This window comes from Mastomys coucha, unplaced genomic scaffold (genome assembly GCF_008632895.1).
Source record: "Mastomys coucha isolate ucsf_1 unplaced genomic scaffold, UCSF_Mcou_1 pScaffold1, whole genome shotgun sequence".
Lineage (NCBI taxonomy): Eukaryota > Metazoa > Chordata > Mammalia > Rodentia > Muridae > Mastomys > Mastomys coucha.
Genome location: NW_022196891.1, coordinates 64,297,382 through 64,319,128, shown reverse-complemented (window position 1 = coordinate 64,319,128; position 21,747 = coordinate 64,297,382). Strand labels below are relative to the sequence as shown.

The following is a 21,747-nucleotide window of genomic DNA, read 5'->3' as shown; positions in this document are numbered from 1 at the left end:
CTGAGTCATACAGTTACACTAAACAGCCGTCACTGTCTGCTTCAGACCCCTCATCTCCTTTTGTACTCAGCTTAGCACTTTTGTTTTTTCTTTTTTTAATGGTCTGTTCAATTTCTTGTAGGTCTGATTCCAAGGTCCCCAAACCACCCGGGACACACATAAAAGCGATCGGGGTTCCCAGAATTCTGAGCTCATTACCCTAGAGCTTTTAGTTCACTTCTTGCCTGGCTGGAGTTCAGAAGAGACCAGGTCTAAGAGGACATGATCAAAAAGAGCCTTGGTCCTGGAAAGATGCTGAGCAGGGAAGAAAGCTTAGACCCATACGAGCCGCTCTGGACACAGGGAAGCCTGCTGGACATTATTAGGACAGGAAAGGCTGTGATAGCAGATAGCTGTAGAGTTGTCACTGGTTAGAGATGCCCTCTCCTATTGTCATGCTGTGGTCCACCATGCCAAGATAATAACTTCTAGGCAGGATTAGTGAGCTGCAGATGGCTTAGCCTGGAGCTTCCAAACCAAATGGGAACCACACAGGCACGGCCAGCAACTGGCAAAGATTCGCTGGATGCAAAGGCAATGTATGGTGAGTCAAGGTCTTCATGGGTCTATTGGATTGCCTCACTTAGCGTGGGCTTCACTGACTGGAAAGCCCATGGTAGGTGGGATTCGTATTAAATACAGGGGTATACACATCGGTAATTCCAAACCAATTGGAGGTTTCATACCATGAACATTTACCATATAACAGATATTCAATAAATATTTGTCAATCTACTCTTTGGTGGGGAGGATGTGGGAGACTGTTTAATTGGAGTATGAACTTATTAATAGAACTTATTAATGGCTATAGCACTGAAGAAAATGATACCTCTTGGTATCTAACTTTTCTCTAAAAATGACATCTACAATGTATCTGGAACTGTTTAAAGCACCTTATAAATGTTAACCCACTAAATATTGCCAACAAGTTCATGACCATCATGACCATGCCGACAAGTGGGAACATCAGGATCCTTTCTTCTAGGTGGGGAAGCAGATAGAGATGTTGGTAGGTGGTTGAGGGCAGGATTTGAACCTACTTACTAAGATTCCTTGGACCATGCTTTCTATATGTTGTCTCATAGATAAGTAGAGTCAAGGGTAATGAATTCTTGTCTGCTGGTTTCTGGATCTTGCGATTCTCTCTATTGAGTCACATCCTTCCATTAAGTTAGACCTTCAACTTTAACAACAGTAGCTCTTCAGCACTGTGTTCTACCTTCTGGGAAACCTCTGAGAGATACATAGGATGCTATGAGGGGCCCAGGGAGCTGAAAACTTAAGGGACTCAATGCTTTGACATACTACATTGTGTTTGGCTTGTGGCTGAATCATCAATACCTTTTGTACAGTTTCATTCCGGGAAGAGTGTCTGTAGTGGTTTTGATTGTTTGAAATGTTCCAACTATTTGTGGTTTACAGTTATTTCAAATCTTACTTACAATTTGATACTTATTATTTTTAAAAGATAAACACCTATTTGCTTGGTGATCAGGTGTTCATTTAGAGTTCTTTGCATTACAAGCTTGGGTAAGTTACTTGATCTTTTGAAAGTCCCCATTTCTTTATATATGGAATGGAGGCAATATGAACTTGAATGAGCTTTAAATGAGTTCAAATTTGTGTAAACACTTAGCATCTCATGCTCATTTTCTCCTCATGTTCCTCCCCCGTCCTGTTCCTCCCCCCTCTTCCTCCCCCTCTTCATCTTCCTCTCCCTCCTCCTCTTCCTCCCCTCCTTGTCTTCCTCCCCCTCCTCATCTTCCTCTCCCTCTTCTTCCTCTCCCCTCCTCTTCTTCCCCCTCTTCCTCCTTCTCCTCCTCCTCTTCCTTGCTTGTTACTAGGTATCAGGGATGGATAGTTAACAGGGAAGAGAGTAGAAGTCAGCTCAGATTTTTAATGGAAACTAAGTGGAAGGAGACAACCCATTCTGTGTCTTTGAACCAAGAGGCACAGGCAAAAATGAAAACAGGGCCTGAGATCCTTTCTCCCTACACAATTAATTGTCTATTAGGCTGGGCCATTCCTATAGACTGTCATTCCATGATAGTGTGGGTTTCTAAGAGAAATGTTAAGCACTCATAAAAAATGAGATTAACTGAATTAAAATATTTTGAAACACAGACTTTTAAAAGACGCTCCATCATTTGTGGGCCTCTCGTTTTTTTCTGAGTGACCTTAGGCAGCCCTCCTTTCTTCGTTTTAATAGGTTCTCTTACCTGTGCAATAGAGAGATTACACTGAATTCTCCAGTCCTTTAGCCCCACCCCCCACCCCCAGGCACTAGCTATTTAAGGGAACAGTCAGTGTGGAATCAGATAGGGAGTGTCAGCACTTCCTAACCCTATAAACCGGTCTGCTAAGTTCTGCTTGGTGAACCCCGTTTTGCCCATGTGTGCTATGGAGAAGGATAATTCCATACCCAATCTCTAATGCTCTACAACCTGTGGGCACTCCACAGAAGAAGCAACACATGGCAGCATCTCTGTCTGACGTGGCCTTTTAGCTTGTCTCTTTGCTCGTTTGTTCATATGCTTATGAGAGTGTAGGTTTATAGGGCTCCAACCAACCTGAGATAGCTGTGTCCCAGAATAATTCAACACAGAGGTCCTGCGCTCTGCTCCCCCCATCTAGAGTCAGACCATCAAGTGCCAGGCTGACTTCAGGCATACATGCCTCCTCAGGAGTCCTGGTTGCATCTTCCAAATGGCAGGCATTTTGCCTCCTGGTCCTATTTTCTGTCTCCACCCCATCCCCTCCTCTGCTGGTCTTTCTCAGAGCCATCTGGAATACAAGGAAGCAGACAAGCTCCTGCCTGCCAGAAGCCAAATGCCAGTGCAAAATGAGCCCTCGGGGCAAGGGCAGAGAACAGGTGCAGTGAAACTCGGAGCCAGCTGCTGTGTCTCTCTGCTGCTACGGGGAGACACTGAGGATTGCTGGACCCCAGCAAGCCTGGAGGCATCTTAGGAATGCAGGTTTCTTTCTAAGAAGAATCTTCCGGCTTTTCATAGTACTTTGGGCCTTAGAGTTCCGTACAGTTGGGTGACAGAGATCACTGTCATTCATCATAGTCCTTTTGTAATATGTCAGACAAAAACTAGATCTGCTGAGGCATCAGTATGACCTTGGTTGTGTCAAGTGCACAGCAGAGGTGATTGCTGGGCTCCCTTGACCTGGGCTTTAATCAGAAGATTCCCAGTACCTTGGCTCTCATCTCAGTTCCTAATACAGAATGCCTAGAAACAGTACTTCTTCTAAGAGTGCTGCCTCCACACAAATTTATCTGAAAACATACCCACTCAGTCCAATAAAGGTAATCACAAAAAGCTAACTCCTTTCCATAATCGAGTAATGAAGGATCTAGTGAGCAAACCATGATAAACTAAACTTCATGGAAAATCTTCCCTATTACAATTTCTTCTTAATGTATGGCTGAGTTTGCAAAATAAATCTCCGGGAGTCTAAAATGAAGCAAAAAAACCCCGAAAAACTCAAGACATAAAAAGACTCACTGTGAAAAAAATTCCTGTAAAGCTAAAACCTGAAAAACAGAAAAAAGGAGTCACAAACACTTTGGAGTAGAGATACTTCACAAGACCCTCTCAGTGACTGGCAGTCCAAGCAGATAGAATCATCTACAACGTGCAACATTTTCAAGATGCAATAATCTAGAGCACAGAGCATCCATGCAACCTTTGCAACAAGTTTCAACAACGGCAGGTTTCCTATTCAGCTTCTTTTAAACGTCTTCAGAGACAAATCTGAACCATGTGGAAGGTAAACAGTATAACCCAGACCCCAGACTATGATCTGGTTTGGAACCTGTAGTCCTGTAGGCCAGGAGCTCCAGTTTAACCAGCAAGATTTGCACTAAAATATCTTCCAGTATTTATGCTTATGTACAAAGGCAGAAAAATACTCCAGGAAGCTTTTTGTTTGTTTGCGCGTTTGTGACTCTAGGATGTATATAATTCTGGCTGCCAACGTAAGTGACCCGCCACACCAGGAAGTAGCAGGTGGACATGCTTAGACACATAAAGTAAAAGTTAATAATTTTTGAATTATTACAAACCTTTGTAAAGTCTCTGAGCATTCACACAGGGGTTTCTCTCTCAAGGTATAGACCTAGACACAGTTGCATTTGGCTTTGAGAGCGCATCTGCTCTTGTCTAACTGCTGACAGTGTGTCGACATCTGGAGATACCTGACGGATGAATTCACTTCAGATTTCTTTTTGTTTGTTTGTCTTTTTGTTTGTTTGTTTGTTTGTTTTGAGACAGAGTTTCTCTGTGTAGCCCTGGCTGTCCTAGAACTCACTCTGTAGACCAGGCTGGCCTTGAACCAGAAATCCGCCTGCCTCTGCCTCCCAAGTGCTGGGATTAAAGGCATGTGCCACCGCCACCCAGCTCACTTTAGATTTCACTTGGAGTCTGAGGTCACTTAAGCAAGGCAAAAGGTTAAGGTTTTTTGAGGAACTGGAGGAAGGACCTAGCCCCACTTGGCTTCTCTGGGCCCTTAAGGTGCCATACATTTATTTCCTTTTTTTTTTTTTTTTTTTTTTTTTTTTTTTTTTACATCGTAAGAGCCTGCTTTTGATATCCAGGGCCTGCTGATGGTTACCAAGAAGAAGGGAAGCAAACCACATTCTTCAACTTCTTCCCTACCTTGCCAGGAATTTGTATGAAGAAATGGCCCTTGAAGCTTGTTGACTTGTCCCCCCACTCTCCCCGCACTGCTTTCTCTTTGGATCCCAAACCCTTCCTAGTCTGACGGAGTCCCTCAACACCACGATCTAATACATAGGATCCAGAGCTATAGTTTCACAGTTTCACAGGTAAATTTCTTTAAAGCTCACTTAGGAGAGGGTTTTCTTCTGGAAAGGAGCTGCTCACCAAGGCTCAGTAGTACATGGGCTCCTGAAAGGATGGGAGATCCTGCTTTTAGGGTGTAGAGTGTTGCTGCTCCAGTTGTGTCACCCCCTCCCACCTCTCCCCGCATTTGTCTCTTAGCCTCAGGTAGGTGAGTCCAAGGGAGGATATTGATTAATTGAAAATCAGAGGACCCAGCAAGTGGGGCCTTACAGTCTGAAAAGGTGACAGGCTGAAGGTGGAGGGTCAGAACTTGACAACTAGAAGTTGCAACAGACACAAAGACAGGTCAAGCAGATCTTGACAAAAGCAATCGGGAGCCTGGTAGCAAATACTAACAAATCCCAGGCTACCCAGGCATCAGGGCATTCTTGGAGTTACAGGACCTGCAAAAAAAAACATGCCACGCAGGTGGTGATAATGGTTGCCCAGGAGATCTGAGGCTGCATCGTCCTTCAGGCAAGACAGGAACTGGGTCTTAGTGCAGTCTTTGAGAGTGGGAGTGAGGTTGGAATAGGGTCGAGTCAGGGGAGGCTGAGCGCTTGACATTGCCCTGGATTTCTTGAGTCCTCCTGAGACACGGCCTGGAAAGTTACAGGTGACGGTTCTGGAGTTGTGACACACCACTGGGGAGTCTATACTCTCCCCTCTGACAGTGTTCCTCTCTCCTCAAAAATCCTAAAAGGACTGCGTGGCTTGGACCTGTTCTTCTCAGCCCTTCTCCTTTGGGGTAAGCAGACACAGCCCTATCAGATCCCTAGGCTAAAGCCCCCCCCCCCCAACACAAACAGAAAATGCTAAAATACAAATGGACGGAACCGAACTAAAAGCCACAACAGAGACAGAGTCCCCAGGCTGCTAGGATATCCCTCTCAGACATCCCCCATCTGTTCTGCTCTCCAGGGCCTCCCCAGCTGAGCCCTGCCGTCAAGGGAGGGCCCTTGGCCCTCTCACAATCTGTCATCTTTGACACCACTTGGATCTTGTTTCTTTTGAGGCTGCCAGGGGACATGAGGATACCATGCCTGTCTGTGGGCAGGGAGCCAGGAGGATCATGCTAGCCATCAGCACCTGGGTTGGGTGGGGCAGGTCTGAAAGAGCTGGAGCACAGGGGTTCTGAATTGCTGGGCACCCCAGCTGAATCCCAGTTTCGCCATACGTCCAGCCTCTCTTGGCTGCCGGGGCCTCATATTTCCTGCCATCTGTGATGGGTGTCTCTGGGGAGACCCTCTCCTTTCTAGCTTGCTAATCACTGCGTACAGACACTGGCAATACCCTGGTCCCTACTCCTGGCAATTGTGCAGGCATCCCTTGGGCTGGTCTGAGTTCCCTTCTGTGCTGCCGAGGGATGCGACTCTTCCCGCGCTCTGTCTGCTTCCTCTCTGGTACAGGTGATCATTTCTGCCAGCAGACTTGGACTCTCAGCAAACGAGGGTGTGTGTGTGTGTGTGTGTGTGTGTGTGTGTGTGTGTGTGTGTGTGTGTGGTGTGTGAAATTAGAAGGTAAACTCCCGTTTACTGATTTTCAAACTAAAAGACTAGGTATGTCTCCATCCTTGACCTACAGAGTAAGGCGGTAGAAAGGCCCAGGGATGGCAGCATTAGCAATGGCATCAGACAGACCTGCGTCTGAATCCCAGTTCTATCAGCGACTCAGGGCGCACATTCTCTAGGCTGCCCTTCTCGGGTTCCAGTGTGCACATCTGTAAAGTGTGCTTCCGGGGGCCTTAAGATGTATTGTGCTCTCACCAGCTGAGGCGGAGAGGATTCTGGTGACCCGCCCTTTTCAGTTGTTTTCTAGCTGTTTCACTATTTGCTTGTCTAACCTTGCGGTGACCAGGAGCTGGCTGTGGGCAGAGGGGGCACTGGCTCAGATCTCTTCCTAAGACCTTGGTCTCATTAGCATCAGATCCTGAGCAGCTGAGTGAACGAGGCAGCTGGGAGGCGAGAACCCTAGGCATAGCCAATGTGGTTTGAACCTTTTGTTTCCCAGGTTTCCTTGGCAAGGACAAAAGCAAGCCATCAATGTCCAGAACAGTCAACATGCATTCATGCATTCACCCATGTATCGATCCATCTACCCACCCACCCATCCACTCACCCATCCGTTTGTCCAACTCTTCTAAGGCAGCCCATCACAGTCCTTAGATTTAGTTCTGTTTTTAAATCCGCCTTTTCCACTAGTCAGTTGCCTCTGCCCTGACGTTGCTAGACGTGCCACCAGAACTGCTTTATTCCTGTCTTACTATTTTATTCTGAAGAAAACCAGGGCAGTTCCTACTTCAGAGGCACTGCACACAGAGCACTTGGCACTAGTTAAGCGTTCAACAAACAGCCTTGTAATAATTAAGTTGGTTACGTGGCTCATGGTTGCACCGGGACACATGCTGAGTCCATCACCTGTCAATCACTCAATGTGGACAGGTGTCCTTATGAAAGAGTGGCTCCCTAGTTCCAAAGACCAAGGAGACATCTTCAGTGAGAGCTCTGGGGTTTAGTTTGGTGGCACGAATCTCTCATCTTCTCTACACAATGTGAAGTTGGTCCGTGAGAATTTGGAAGAGCCGAGTCCTTTAAATCAGTTTCCTGACTTGATATTCTTGCCATTTTGGAATGGTAGTTCATGATGTGACTCTCATGTTTAAAAAAAAAAGGGGGGGGCTGGGCAGTGGTGACGCACGCCTTTAATCCCAGCACTTTGGAGGCAGAGGCAGGTGGATTTCTGAGTTTAAGGCCAGCCTGGTCTACAGAGTGAGTTCCAGGACAGCCAGGGCTACACAGAGAAGCCCTGTCTTGGAAAAAAACAAAAACAAAAACAAAAACAAAACAACTGAGCAGGTCTGATCCTGTTTCCTCACTGAACCAGCATTTCTGATTCCCTTGAAGCTCCTCCCTCCTTACATATTCCAGTTCCTGACACCCCTAACCCCCCACCCCATGGCAGAGGGCAAGGCAAGATCTAATTTCCCTGTTTCTGGTAGGTTTCAGCCTTGCCAAAGCCTGTTCCATACACCACTCATTCCCTGGCCCGTCTGCCCCTTTAGGAGGCTGCTGTGACTGCTGACTGAGGATGTCCATTTACTGTTTCCCATTAGCCAGACTTCTAGCGGCCTTTGAGTGCCTTGGCCTGACACAGGCTCCCAAGCCAGCTGGAAAAGGTCAGGCCCCAGGAGCTTAAGCTAGGGGATGCTCCAGACACAGGACTGACACAGTCGCTTCACTCAGGGACCATTAGGCCATCAGACAACCTTATTTACTTTGTTTTTACCAGACAGCCTGAAATTTCTCTTTGCATTTGTTGAACACATTTGGATGATCCTGACATGGAACACATTACTGAATCTTTTTGAGCCCCCTGCTTGCCTCTCTAAAATAGGGGATAACTTTTGTCCTAAAATCTGTTTCATGATTATTGTAAGATGTATTATGAGACATCCGCTTACAGAGAGATGAAATTGTAGAAAAAAAAATTCACAATTGGAAAGAATGAAGAATATTAAAAATAGTTTAGGATATAAATGATTTCATATGTTGGTTTCTGTCTTCTCTAAAACGAAAAACCCGTGGCTTTCTTGGGTATGAACAGCATGGCTATGTCCCCTGCTCCTCACATGGGGTACCCTGTAGCTCAAGTACAAGTGATACTGTCACCAAGAGAGGGCTCTGTGAGGGACAGGTGGCCTTAGGGGAGTGGCCAAGCTTCAGGGATCAGCTTCAGGAATTCAAAGCAGGGTCCCAGATGCTTTGTACAGCACAGCTGGAAGGTGACTTTTTGATGGACCAGCGTGTCTCCCTTTCTTTCCTCTCACCATGAGTGGAAAACATGGCCTTTGAGGCTCAGGATGAGCCTCCTCCTCTAGCTATTTTCCCTCTCCTCTCGCTCTGGGGAGGGCTGTTAGGCAGCTGCCATGGTTGGGTCCTCTCAAAGGTCTAAATCATTCTCTGCCCAGGGAGGTCAGAGAGCCACAACCCAGCCCTCTCCTCCCTTTAGGCTTATCTGGAGTCACTGACTGGTTGATGCTCACTGAGAAGCCCATATAATAATCAAGCTAATGTGTCCACACCACACCACAGTTTGGAACATCTTTGCACAGTTTTCATTTCAGTTGATTCCTAGATTCAGTCGACTCTAGACATGATTGCTCATTTATGTACAAGCAGACTAGACACTGAATTTTTGAAGACCCTGCCAAAGGTCTCAGAGCTGGCACTGGAACCCGGGTCTTCTGACTCTATCTCTGTGCTGGAGAGCCAGCAGCTAGATTTGAAACTGGCACGGTGAATAGTTCCAATTGGTGTGTCTCCCAGAACTTAATTAGAAGCAGGGTCCACCCACCAGCGCTGGTCTGATGGGCTTTAATGAAAGGAATAGCACATGAATTATGGGGACCAGAAACACATCTGAATGTCTAAGGGTAGAGTTACCAGAAAGCAGCCCCCTCTACTTCCCCAGCCATCCATAGGGCCACAGAGGAACTGCAGGGGTCCAAAAACCCTGCAACCCAGCCAATGGGCGGTGTTGCGGATGGCTGGAGATGGTGCCTCTATTCCCAGAAAACATGAATGTGGATGGAGCTCATTCCCTACTCGCTTTGTTCCCACCCTCCTACAAAGATGTGGCTCTCACTGTTAATCACAACTGCTTCTCTGGGAGGCAGGGAGTGGGGAGATGGAGACTCCAAGAGGTTTGCTTCCATGTTCCCTGAACTCAATTCCAAAGGAATTGAGTTTGAGGAAATTCATGAACCAGTGAAAAACAAGACTAAGTTCATTATTTTTTATTTATCGGAGCAAGTCTGGAAAACCTCCTTCCTTGGAAGGCAAAGTGGTCCATTAGAAATGGAGGAACCAGGGACCAACAGGCTGGCTTCCTCGCTCGCTGGGCCTCTGGCTAGCTGGGAAGCTTCGGTCAGGTTGCTAAGCCTCCCTGAACCTTGTACTAGGAAAGCATCCCTTGCTGGGTAAGGTTTCCATGAGGCCACATAAGAAGGGGACTGCAGTTAATATGTTTGGAGTTATTTAAAATTTATACTGAGAAAAACATAGGTATTTTCAGTATTGCTGTAGACAAGCATCTACATAAGGCTGTTAAATTGATTGTTGTTCTATATCAAACAACTTTTATAATAGTCATTTTTATTGTTATAATATTTTTATAAATTTTAAAGAATATGACAAAAAAGATATTGTAGGTATTGAAGGGGGGTCTCTGGGAGGAGTTGGGGTACAAAAGGGAAACAAGAATGTGAGTTAATTCTATTTACTTAGAATATGTTGTTAAATGTTAACAAATTCAGATAAATTGAAATCATGTAACTTTTCTCATCATAATACAATAAAGCTTAAAAAAAAAAAGAAGGGGACTCAGTATTGCGGCACATACACAGGCCTCTAACACGGAGAACATGTGTATGGTGTGTGTTATATATGTCCCTACTCAAACCACCTAGATTTTCCAGACATTCTCCCCCACATGTCAACACCTGCTTTGTACTGAAATCCTTGACAACTATGGAGCCAGTCCTTAAACATCCTATGGATTTGAACCTACAGGAACAAGAGGCAATGTGCCCCACGGTACCTCTGTGGGTGCTGACCTCACATGGTGGGCATCTCTGCTGTTGGAATTCAGGCTCCAGCCCCTCCCTTCCAGAGACCCTCAGCTCTGTGTGAGCTCTGCCCCTCTCTGGAGTATTCACCCGGATGCTCTTCTGCTTATTTCCTATTTTCTTTTTCCTTCTTAAAGGAATCCATAACAATCAACTTTGAAACTGTAGCCACTTCCTGCTGAGTGTTAATAGAAACCGTGGCTTCTGTCATTCCCGGCAACTTTTCTTAGTGCTATGAGGTAGAGGCTAGGAGGCTAGGAGAAGCAAACCCGGGACCTGCCCCCAAAGACATCATGTACTCCTGCTGCCTAGCGGAAGGTCATTTGTAATCCTGCAGTCCAGTGCCCTCAAATTACCTTCTCCCTGCTTTGCCTCTTCCCATCCTTCCCAGGCAGCCACAGTCTAGCACCCAGGCATAAAGTACATCCTGTTTCCTTCCTTCTACCTCTCCTCTAACCATGTGCATGCTCTCTGTCCCTTGGAGAGTTGTGCTTTATCTCTAGGGAGCTTAATGCTTTGCCGATAAACCCAGTTAATCCTCAGCCGCTCTGCTCCTCTTTTGCAGAGATGGAGATGGGAGGCGATTAGAGGAAAAGGGTTAGGCCGTCTCCCCTTCAAGGGCACTCAGGACACACAGCAAGGAATTGGATCTTGTTTCCCACCTGATGCTCTCTCTAAACAAGGGTCCCCTGTGTTTCCTGAGCCTCTCTAGAGTAATGGGAAGGGATTGTGGGTGTGGGGACTCACTCGATCCCTTGAAGAAATGGCAAATGCCCATCAGTGAGGGCCACCCTTCAAACAACCCTTCGCATACAGCGGCGGCATAGATCCTTAAACTAAAAGGTGAATGCTAGCTTATGGGAACACAGCTCGACCAGGCAAGACCTTCATGTCTCCATCCTCACAAACCCTGCGTCTGGTTCAGGAGGAACAATGGCTATAGGGTTCCTAAGCTTTTTTTTTTTTTTTCCTTTGGGTGGACACTAAGTATCATTTTACAGCAGGTAGGTGAGATAAGAGGCCTTTGATGGACAGAACCCAGCAGAGACAGAGGAGGTGAAAGATACAAGCCGTATGTGGAGAAGCAAACCTTCCAGTGAAGTCTAGAGGAACAAAATGGACACAGAGCAGTTGGGATGTGTGTCAGTGCTGAGCAGTCGTCAGGGTGTCAGTTCTGTGGATGAAGCTTGTGGGTTCACATGAAGAGCTAGTTTTGAAGAGACATGGTCTGTTGAAGGGGACGCTGGTGATGAAAAGTGATAAAAAGGTCTCATGTATTTAATGACAGCACATGTTTACTGGATATCTTCTATGGTCCATGATACATGAAAGGAGAAAGTTAGTGAAACATTGCACCCCCCTGGCTGTAGGTATAGAAACAGCATAATGGAAGAGCAGACCTGGCAAACCCCACTGAAACTGTGAAGTCAATGGTGGCCTCTGAGGGGCAGTTGAGACTTGCATGATGAACAGGAATTAGATAGACCGGGGTAGGCAGGAGGAGTATTTCAGACACCAGGCTAGCCTGGAGCGATGCTCTGAGCTGGGTAAAGCCAGTTCTACTGAAGACCTGGAGACATCTGACAAGGTTTCGAAACAGAAACCCAAAGTGGAAAGTGTTTTATACACTTTATACCACCTGTGATGAGAAGACACTAAAAAGTTTAAGCAGGAAAGTGAGCCCATCTGTGTTTGTAATAGATCACTCTGCCTGCTGTGTGGGCAGAGTCTGGAGGGAGGAGTAAGGATGGAGCTGATAAATACGTGTGGAAAGCAGAAGATGGCAACCATGGACACACAAAGGGAAGTGGCTGTGTCCCAAACATGGAGAGGGGTCAGTAGGTTTGATGATAGAGTGGATGAGTGGAGGAATATCAGGAATGATACCGAGATGTTTTGGCTTGCGTAACTCAGGGAATGGAGGATGGTGGCTTCATTAAGATGGCGAAGGACAGTGGATGAAGAAATAATGGTGAATGTTTCAGTGGCGAGCAAACATTTAAGAGAGAATCTGGGTGTGGCACACTGCTGTAATCCTTACTGTGAAGGAGGTCAAAGCAGAAGGTCAGATTAGGAGGACTGTCATGAATTCCAGGCCAGCTCGAACCTCCTGCTAAACGCCAGACCAGGTAGGGCTACATAGTACAATCTTTCTCAAATGATTAAACAACACCGCCACCAAAAGAAATAAACAGAAAATGCCTTAAGAGTAGAAATCTTAAGCCAGAGATACCTTTCCACCCGTCAAGCAGAACTGCACACAAACACATGTACCTGGCCACGTACCAGAGAGAGAGCATCTGCTGCTATTGGGGTGTATGGAGTTACTCAGGGAAAGTGTAGAACGAGATGGGAAAGATGTATTTTGAGTGATATAAAGTGAGATTTGTAAGGTAAGGCAGAGGTAGGAATAGCTGGAAAGAGCACGGGAGCTGAAAGACAAGAGGAGTTAACCGGGATAGAAAGCTGTCTGTCAGTCATAATGTGGTCCATCCAAAAGGTGAGTGCCTTTCATAGGCAGGTCCACTGGAGTTAGCAGCATGGAGATTGCAAACTTGAACTTAGTAGGTTTCTCAATAGATGGGGAGCAGCTCGGATGGGGGTGAATGGGTCTCAGAGGTGGGGGCTAGTCAGATGATCAATAGCCATGGCACTGAAGGAGCAAGGAGCGAGGTAGGGAGTCTCTCTTGAAAGTGAGGAGTGAGATGTGACCTTCTAAGTTTCACCTAAGTCAACGTTCTTCACATGGGCAGGTCTGAGCCCATCCGGGGAGAATCCCTTTACAGCCCGGTCTCCATCCCTCCCTTGTCTCCTCTGTGGTACTTGTCTACCTGGACACTTGGGAAATCTGTGTTCACTGTAGACTGATTGGAAACCAATGGCTCTCCTTGCTGGAAGAAGAAGACTTTGAGCACTTGGCTGAAGGCCACATTAACCAGATCCACCAGACCCAAGCTAGAAATAAGTCATGGCACGTATTCACCAGTCGGACTCCTCAGAGCCCCTCGGGGAAGTACCAAGTCACTTAAGTCCAAGTTCAAATTACACTCTCATGGCCATTGACTATTTAAAAATATTCCTTTAGAAGCCTATCCCTTGAAAATGGAAATTAAATCCACCTTGGGATTCTGTCCCACTCCAGTCAGAATGGCTAGGATCAAGAAAAAAAAAAAAGGACAATAAATGCTGGCAGGATGTGGGGAAAGAGGAGCCCTTATTCAGTGTTGGTGGGAGGGTAAGCCTGATATATCCATTATGGAAACCAGTATGGAGGTATCTAAACAGATTTAAAATAGAAGTACCATTTCATACCATACCACCATACCATACCATAGCTTACCATACAACTACCCTATCACACCTAGGCATATATACCTGAAGGATTTGATACTGGACCACAGGAACATCTATACGTCCATGTTGGACCACAGGAACATCTATACGTCCATGTTGGACAACAGGAACATCTATACGTCCATGTTGGACCACAGGAGCATCTATACGTCCATGTTGGACTACAGAAACATCTGTACGTCCATGTTGGATCACAGGAACGTCTATACGTCCATGTTGGACCACAGGAACATCTATACATTCATGTTGGACCACAGGAACATCTATACATCCATGTTGGACAACAGGAACATCTATACGTCCATGTTGGACCACAGGAGCATCTATACGTCCATGTTGGACTACAGAAACATCTGTACGTCCATGTTGGATCACAGGAACGTCTATACGTCCATGTTGGACCACAGGAACGTCTATACATCCATGTTGAACTACAGAAACATCTGTACGTCCATGTTGGATCACAGGAACATCTATACGTCCATGTTGGACCACAGGAACATCTATACGTCCATGTTGGATAACAGGAACATCTATACATCCATGTTGGACTACAGGACCATCTATACATCCATATTGGACAACAAGAACATCTATACATCCATGTTGGATAACAGGAACATCTATACATCCATGTTGGACAACAGGAACATCTATACGTCCATGTTGGACAACAGGAACATCTATACATCCATGTTGGACCACAGGAACATCTATACATCCATGTTGGACTACAGGACCATCTATACATCCATGTTGGACCACAGGAACATCTATACATCCATGTTGGACCACAGGAACATCTATACGTCCATGTTGGACCACAGGACCATCTATACGTCCATGTTGGACCACAGGAGCATCTATACGTCCATGTTGCCGCATCACTTACAACAAGAAGGAAATGGAACTAGCCAGGAGTCCATCAACAGTAATCTGGAGAATGAAAACATGGCACATATACCCACTGGGATTTCACTTAACCATAAAAGAAATAAAATTATAAAATCTACAAGAAAATAGGTGGGTCCACAAAGTATATTAAATTAAGGTGACCTGGACTCAGAAAGACAAAAACACCCCCCCCCATCCAAACTCACACACACACACACACACACACACACACACAAACTCTGTCATACACACACACACACACACACACACAAACTCTCTCATACACACATACACATTCACATACACACTCACACACACATACTCACATACTCTCTTTCAGACACACACAAACTCTCTCACACACAATTCTTTCTCACACACATACACTCTCTCTCAAACACATTCACACACATAAACTCTCACACACACTCACACACATGCCCATACACAAACCCTCTCTCACACACAACTCTCTCACACACACTCACACATATAAATTCATACACACAAACTCTTTCACACACACACACACTCACACATACACACACACACACACAATCTCATGCTCTCTCTCATATGCTGACTAACTTCTGGCAATCTGTAAGTTTGTAAAAGGGTGCGTGTAAGAGAGTGAGTTCAGACTCTGAACCTAGGGAGGAGACCACAAGAGAGGAACAGGAACTGTTGAGAAAGAGGGGAGAGGTCAAAAGGTCACGTGCAACATGAAAGCAGAAAGGAAGCTCCTGGGGTTGAAGGGCACAGGAAGGAGCGGGGACCAAGGGTGGGGGTGGGGTGAAGAGAAACCGCGGCAAACATTTTGCTTGAAAAATGCCATAATGAAATCTAATTCTTTGCATGCTAATAAAAAAGCCTACACCCCCACCCACGTCTACCTCTACTCCAGGCAATTCAATATTTAAACCACAAAGACATACTCTCTTTCAATCCTGGAACTAGCAGCTTCTTGGTGTTTTAGATGTGGATATAGTCTTGTACAGTTCTTTCCAAAATACTGAGAAGTTGCCCTCCTAACCCAAGCCTCACAGCACCATGCTTCTGTGAGAGAACACTACACTGGAGTAAATACCCAGGCTGCAGTGTCTGCCACTCACGGTACTGGCGAAAGCAGACTCGACGGCTGACGGACTGTGGTGACTTCTACGCAATCTGAGTTCCCATTAAAAAGTTTATACTGGCAAAGTTTTCAGGGCATAAATATTCTGTAGAAACTGGTTCAGTAAAATCTAGGCTCCAAAGTGGCCCTAAACACATAGCAATTACTACAACCACAAAGAGGGAGATCGACTCTGGATACAGATCTATGATAATGCAATTTATGATTTCTTGGGGACTATTCTTGCTTCCCTTTCCCAACACCACGGGAACCAGCAATCTGGAAATACTGAAAGGAGCAGTTAAGTGAAACAAATAAAATCTTTCCAAATCCCAGATGCAAGAATTCAGCAAGGTATAACAGCATAATATATTGTTAGGAATTCATGCCAGTGAAAATGGTTCAAAGGTGGACACACCCTCTCCTAGAGACAAGGAAGTTTCACTATTATGTCTGTGTACAGCTCAACCTGACTTCTTTGGCAGAAAATGTTTTATATTTTATGGAAGGAACACACACACACACACACACACACACACACACACACACACACACACACGGGACTTGAGGGTCAGAGCACCCCCCCCCCCCCCCCCCAGTCAGGAGAAAGATGGTTGAGGTGCTGCTTCTGCCCAGTTCCCCCAGGCTTCCTTTACTAGGGATTTCAGGCTTTGTGACTGCCCCAGCAAGGTTAAGCAACACCCCACCCCCTAAGACTGCCCCATCATGAAACTCTTCCCCTGCCAGGTTTTCTTACTTGGCCGGAAAGAATGAGTTTCAAAAAGCCCCCAACAAACCAACAAGCCAACAGTTCTAATCACTTTTTTCAGGTCTTGTCTTTTTAGATGGCATGATTCACCCAAAATAATATGTCCCCCATTTCTCTCATTTCCAGAAAGACAAGAAAGAACACAGTGTGCACAGGCATATTGCAAAGCCGGGTTTGCACTTCTTCACCACCAACTAGCTTGCTCTCTCTCTCCTGAGCTTTTATGCTTAAAGAGCAAAGTGCAAACTCTGGGAGGAAAAGGAAACAAAACAATCTGTCAAAATTCCTCTTAGCACCTATGACTAGTGTTAACTTACATGCTCCAGAGTGCAAGAAAAAAAAAAAAAGCCCCAAAACTGCTGCTAAAAAGATGGTTTGACCTTTTAAAATGAGAACTCCCCCATCCCATATCCATATTAAATAGGTAAACCTTGGGAGTGCCATAGTTTTAGATTAAGAAATGAAATGAGGTTAAATTTCCAGAAAAGGGGTTTCCCTGTAGGCTACAAGCTAATTAGGGTGTTCTAGACTGACATTGTAATAGTAAGTAGAATACAGGCCCCAAATCTCTTAGCCAAACATAGTGGCCAAGTACACGGAGGACTCTAGTTCCGAAAAAGGACGGGGAGGGCAGATGAAAATGTAGTAGATAAAAAAAGTCCAGAACGCGACCTCTCACAGCCGGTGTGGTTCTAGGGCAGGATGTCCGGCCCCTGGCGGCCGCAGAGCCCTGGCGATCTAGGTGCACCGCAGCTGCCAAACCCTCAGCGCGCACTAACGGGCGGGCGCTGCTGAAGGAAGTTGGAGAGCTCCCAGCCAGCCGACTGGATAGGCGGTGGGCGCCTGGGAATCCCTTCCAGCCGCCGCAATTAGGAAAGTTTTGAAAAGTAAAGACCCCAGACAGATGAAGGGACTCATCCTTTCCTCGAGCCTAAGAAACACCTCGTGCTACACCAGGCGGCTGCTAGCACAAGGCCACCAGTTCCTCTTGGCCCGGGGAGCATCCTGTACCTTCCAGCTCCCCACCGCCCCAGAACTGGTCCTCGCGGCGCATAGCTAGAGGGGCGTTCTACCCAGCTGGAGATTCCAGGCAGAGATGCCCCTTAGGCTTGCTGGTCTGGGGATGGAGGGAGGCGATGGCAAAACCTCTAACTCCCATTCGTACACCCTTCATTTCCAAGCCAGCTTGATTTTTCTCCAAAAGACGCACGACACAGCCCATGCGCCCCCGGCACTCCAGTCCTCTCCCCAAACTTCCCGGGGAGACCCACAAATCCAGACTGCGCCCTCAAACTCCCACGGCAATCGCCAGTCATCCCATCTTTGCCTCTCGAACCCTCCCAGTCTCGTTCTTCCTGCCCCTCACTATTCTCTTCGCCTCTCTGAGGAAGTCAGAAGCAAAGCACGAGAAAATGCCTTCGCGAGGAGCCTCCCCGTCACCCGCCCTGTCACTGAAACAAAAGCGCAGGGAGGAGGGAGGTGGGTGGGGAGGCAGGAGGAAGGTTCGGAAAGAGATGGGGGCAACGGTAAGAAGGGGCTGGGGAGGGGGGGTCGGAATGGAGAGTGGAGAAAGGGGCCAGGACCCCGCTCCCGCGCCGCGTGGCGTGGCCGGTCGCTTACATGCCCAGGTCGCTGTAGGTGTTGAAGAACTCCATCTGGTTGCACGCCTGGATCCAGCCCACCACCCAGGTCTCGTGGCGGGGGATGGGGGGCATGACCACCCGGGCCGAGGCTTTGAAGTAAGGGGTCTTGTAGCGCAGGACGATGGGCGAGGTCTCCTCGATGCGCGTGGGGCACTGGTCGATGGTGGCGCACACATCGTACACCACGATGTTCTCGCGCCGGATCCGCGCCTTGCAGGTGATGCTTTGGATACAGCCCATCCTGCCGCCCGGCGCCGGCGCGGCGCGGCGTGGGGCAGCGCGGGGGCCCGGCGCGGGCAGCCGCGGGCGCCCGTCACGCCGGCATGGCGACGCGCCGCTCGCTCCCGGTCCAGCTCAGCTAGCGCCTAAGAGCGACGAAGCCGCCGCCGCGGGGCATCCTCCGGGGGAAGCCCCCTCCCCTCTCCGCGCGCTGGGTCGCGGCTGCCCCGACGCCCGCCCACGCCCGCCTCCTCGCTCCAGCACAGGGCGCGCGGAGCGTGCGCTCCTAGGAGGCGCCGGGCGCTCTCACCGGCTCCCGCGCCCCGGCGGAGGGCAGGGAGGGGAGCGGCGCTGCGAGGAGTGCTGCCCACCCCGGGCCGGAGCCCCCCGCCCTTCGCCGGAGAGGAGGAGGCGGTGGCGGCATGGAGCGGCGGGAGGGTGGCGGCGGCGGCGGCGGCGGCGGCAGCGGCGGCGGCAGCAGCGCCCGGTCTGTCTTGTTTCCGCGGCGGCAGCAGCAGCAGCCACCGCCACCGCCGCCGCCGCCGCTGCATGAACCTCTGCACCGCGGCTGCCCCCCGCGTGCAGCGCACCCAGCGGCGGGCGAGCGGGCGGCCCGAGCGGCAGGCGGAGGCAGGCGGCGGCGGCGGCGGCGGCGGAGATCGCGCTCCCTCCCGCCCCGCCCTGGAGCCGGACAGCGCCCACACTCCCGCATCCGGCGGCGGGGGCGTGGCGGGGGCGCCAGGGGACCGGAGCCCCGGGCGGAGAGCCCAGCGGGCTAAGGCTACGGGGACGTGCTCCGCGGAAGAGACTGGCTGTACGCCATGAGTTTGTCCCTGTTCGGCTGCCGTCCGGGGCGGGGGGGGGGGGGGGGATAGTGAGCAAGGGTGGGGGTGTTTAAAGGGCCGCTAGCTCCCGGGCGGGGCTCAGCACGTGGGGTTGGGCGGGGTCGGGACCCCCGGTAGGGGGCGCCCCTCGGGTGATAGTGGGGTGCAGGAGCGGGACCCTGCTTACTGGGATGGGTGGGGCCGGGAGGGCGCGGCGCGGTGCCGAGGATAGAGGGAACCCCAGTGGGATGGGCTGCGGGAGGAGAGACGGTGTGAGATTCAGCTTGATCGGAGATGTGTCATTATTTGCGATAGAGTTTGTTAGAGTTGGGTGTGACCTCCTCTGGTATCCTACCCTGAGGAAGGCTGGGGTGTGAGCTCCAGCAGTGGCCCTAAATAGATTTACTACCTCGTTCACTGGCCCCATGGTTTCCTCTAGTTCTAGTAGAAGCTATTGAGAGTGATACCTGAGAAATTCCCGTGGGAGGCTGACACAAAATCACCCCAAGTGCCAGTGTTAGTCGAGGCACGAGCCTGCCTACTCACGGCCTGGCCTGTGTTCGCATCACCCCTCCACAACCTCTGGAAATACTCTTATCAGAACAACACACAGTGGGGGGTGGGGGGTGGGTGGCGGATTGAAGCTCCTTGGGAAGCACTGCCTTTTGAATGTCTTGCCTTCTTACTTAGGTAAGTTGTACTTAGTGGAACCATCTAGCTAGATAAGAACGCTTAGCTACCCTCCCAGTGTTACCTAAGGCCCGTTTTGTTACAAGCAGAAGTTCAGGGCTTTGTGGAACCCAGGAGGATTAAAGAATAACCACTTGATCCTACAAAGTCAAGGCGCCAATTTGTAGAAAACTCGAAACGCTGTAGAAAGCTAGGGATCTCAGGGATCTTGTCTTTGCTTCTCTGGACGGTGCACAGTGACCAGCAGAGTCATTTCCTACCACTTGTGTCAGAGTGAAACCTTGAGGGAAGAACCGCCTGTCTACGCACTCCCGATGAAAAAACTGACGCCACAGATGGGCTGCACATTCCATTCCGTGTATCTGCCACGTGTGTGTTATTGTGATCTCTGGTGTCAAATAGAAAGAATATTTAGCAGATAATTTTTTATTACTCATCTTCTCACATGGTTCAGAGCCAGCAGGTTCTTTTACCGTTTTTCCCCTCACGATCATTGAGCACTCGCTGGATCTGGTACTCAAGTGTGAACTCTCTAACTTAAGGCCCTGCTGGGGTTCGTCTTTAGTTAGGACAGATGAATTGTTAAAGTTCTAAAAGCAGTTCTAAAAGCAGTCTTCATTCTTGTCTTAACCTTTTCTGACACGTTGGGTTCACTTTATAGTTCACAAAAAAAAAAAAAAGCAATCTACTTTTTTGTTGACTTGGCTCATTTTATGATGAAGCTTCGGGCCTCCATCACTGCTCCTTTTATCCAGCAAACACTTCCGGGTGGCATGGCAGGAGCCAAGTATTGTGCCAGGTACTAGCAACATGGAGTTGAACCAAGGCTCATGATTCACTTGAGAAGATAAATTTATTAACAAGTTGTTACAGTCAATGGTGACACTGCTGTAATAGAAACTTATATCCAGTGCCATGGGAGGCCAGACAGGAGAGCCACTGAGATTTATAGATGGCTCCACCGAGACAGTGGCATTTGAATTAGATTTTGAGGACTGATTGAGACTGGCCCAGAAGAGAAGCATTTGAGGATGAGAAGGAGATGAGTTTGTGAAAAGCAAAATTCGTAGAGATATAAAAGAGCTTGGGCCCACTCAGGGAAAAAAACACCCGCTAGTCTCTCAACATTACGTGTAGGCAATGGGCTTCAAATCTCTGTCCCCAAACCAGTTATTGATCTTCACAGGAAGCCAACGAAAGCAAGTTTCACAATTTGAGGGGGTGGGAGATGGATCTCTATTAATGGGGAGACTAGAAATAGGCAAGATTTCAGGGTCTATGATTGACAGATGATTTGGCCTTGAGTTAGGGTAGCACTATGGGACTCCGGAGGCCTGGCTACATCTGAGAGTCATTAGGAGGCAAGTTTGATTCACTCAGTGATTGATTAGTGTCAGAGGAAGGTCGGAGCCAACTACTGAGTTTTCCAGCTTTGGTAATCAAACACACGTAGTCAGATGAAGGCAAAAGTAAGAACATGTTGAGGTTGGGAGTCAAATCGTGTTCAGTTGGAGATGCTCAAGAGATGGTTTTGGGGAGGAAGCCAGAGTTTGGGTTTCAGTGGCTATTATCTTCTAGGAGATAGACTGAAAGAACAACATTCAGCTGGAGCACTAGGTTATCTTTCTCATTTGAATAATTTGTCAGTCTGCAGTTGTGTGGATAAGAAACTCCATTGTCTCCTGGTAGCGTGAGCCAAGCCGTCAGTCAGACGTGGATGGGGAG

The 21,747-nt window shown here is 48.2% G+C and overlaps 1 protein-coding gene and 1 long non-coding RNA gene across 6 annotated transcripts in view; one reads left to right on the top strand and one right to left on the bottom strand.

The window, feature by feature from the left end:
- Nucleotides 1-18,782, bottom strand: part of Fam78b (family with sequence similarity 78 member B) — a 92,119-nt gene extending 73,337 nt beyond the window's left edge. For all 5 annotated transcript variants that reach the window (XR_004123362.1, XR_004123363.1, XR_004123365.1 and 2 more), the window contains exon 1: nt 18,267-18,782. Coding sequence is in view for 1 of the 5 variants with exons in the window: in XM_031388420.1 (XP_031244280.1) it covers nt 18,267-18,529 (263 nt within the window). In the remaining 4 variants the exon portion in view is untranslated. The remainder of the gene's footprint in view (nt 1-18,266) is intronic.
- A 511-nt stretch (nt 18,783-19,293) lies between these two features.
- LOC116070994 lies at nt 19,294-21,113 on the top strand. The gene is made up of 2 exons (XR_004110664.1): nt 19,294-19,333; nt 20,260-21,113. It is a non-coding gene; the product is annotated as an uncharacterized LOC116070994 (long non-coding RNA).
- Nucleotides 21,114-21,747: the final 634 nt, after the last annotated feature.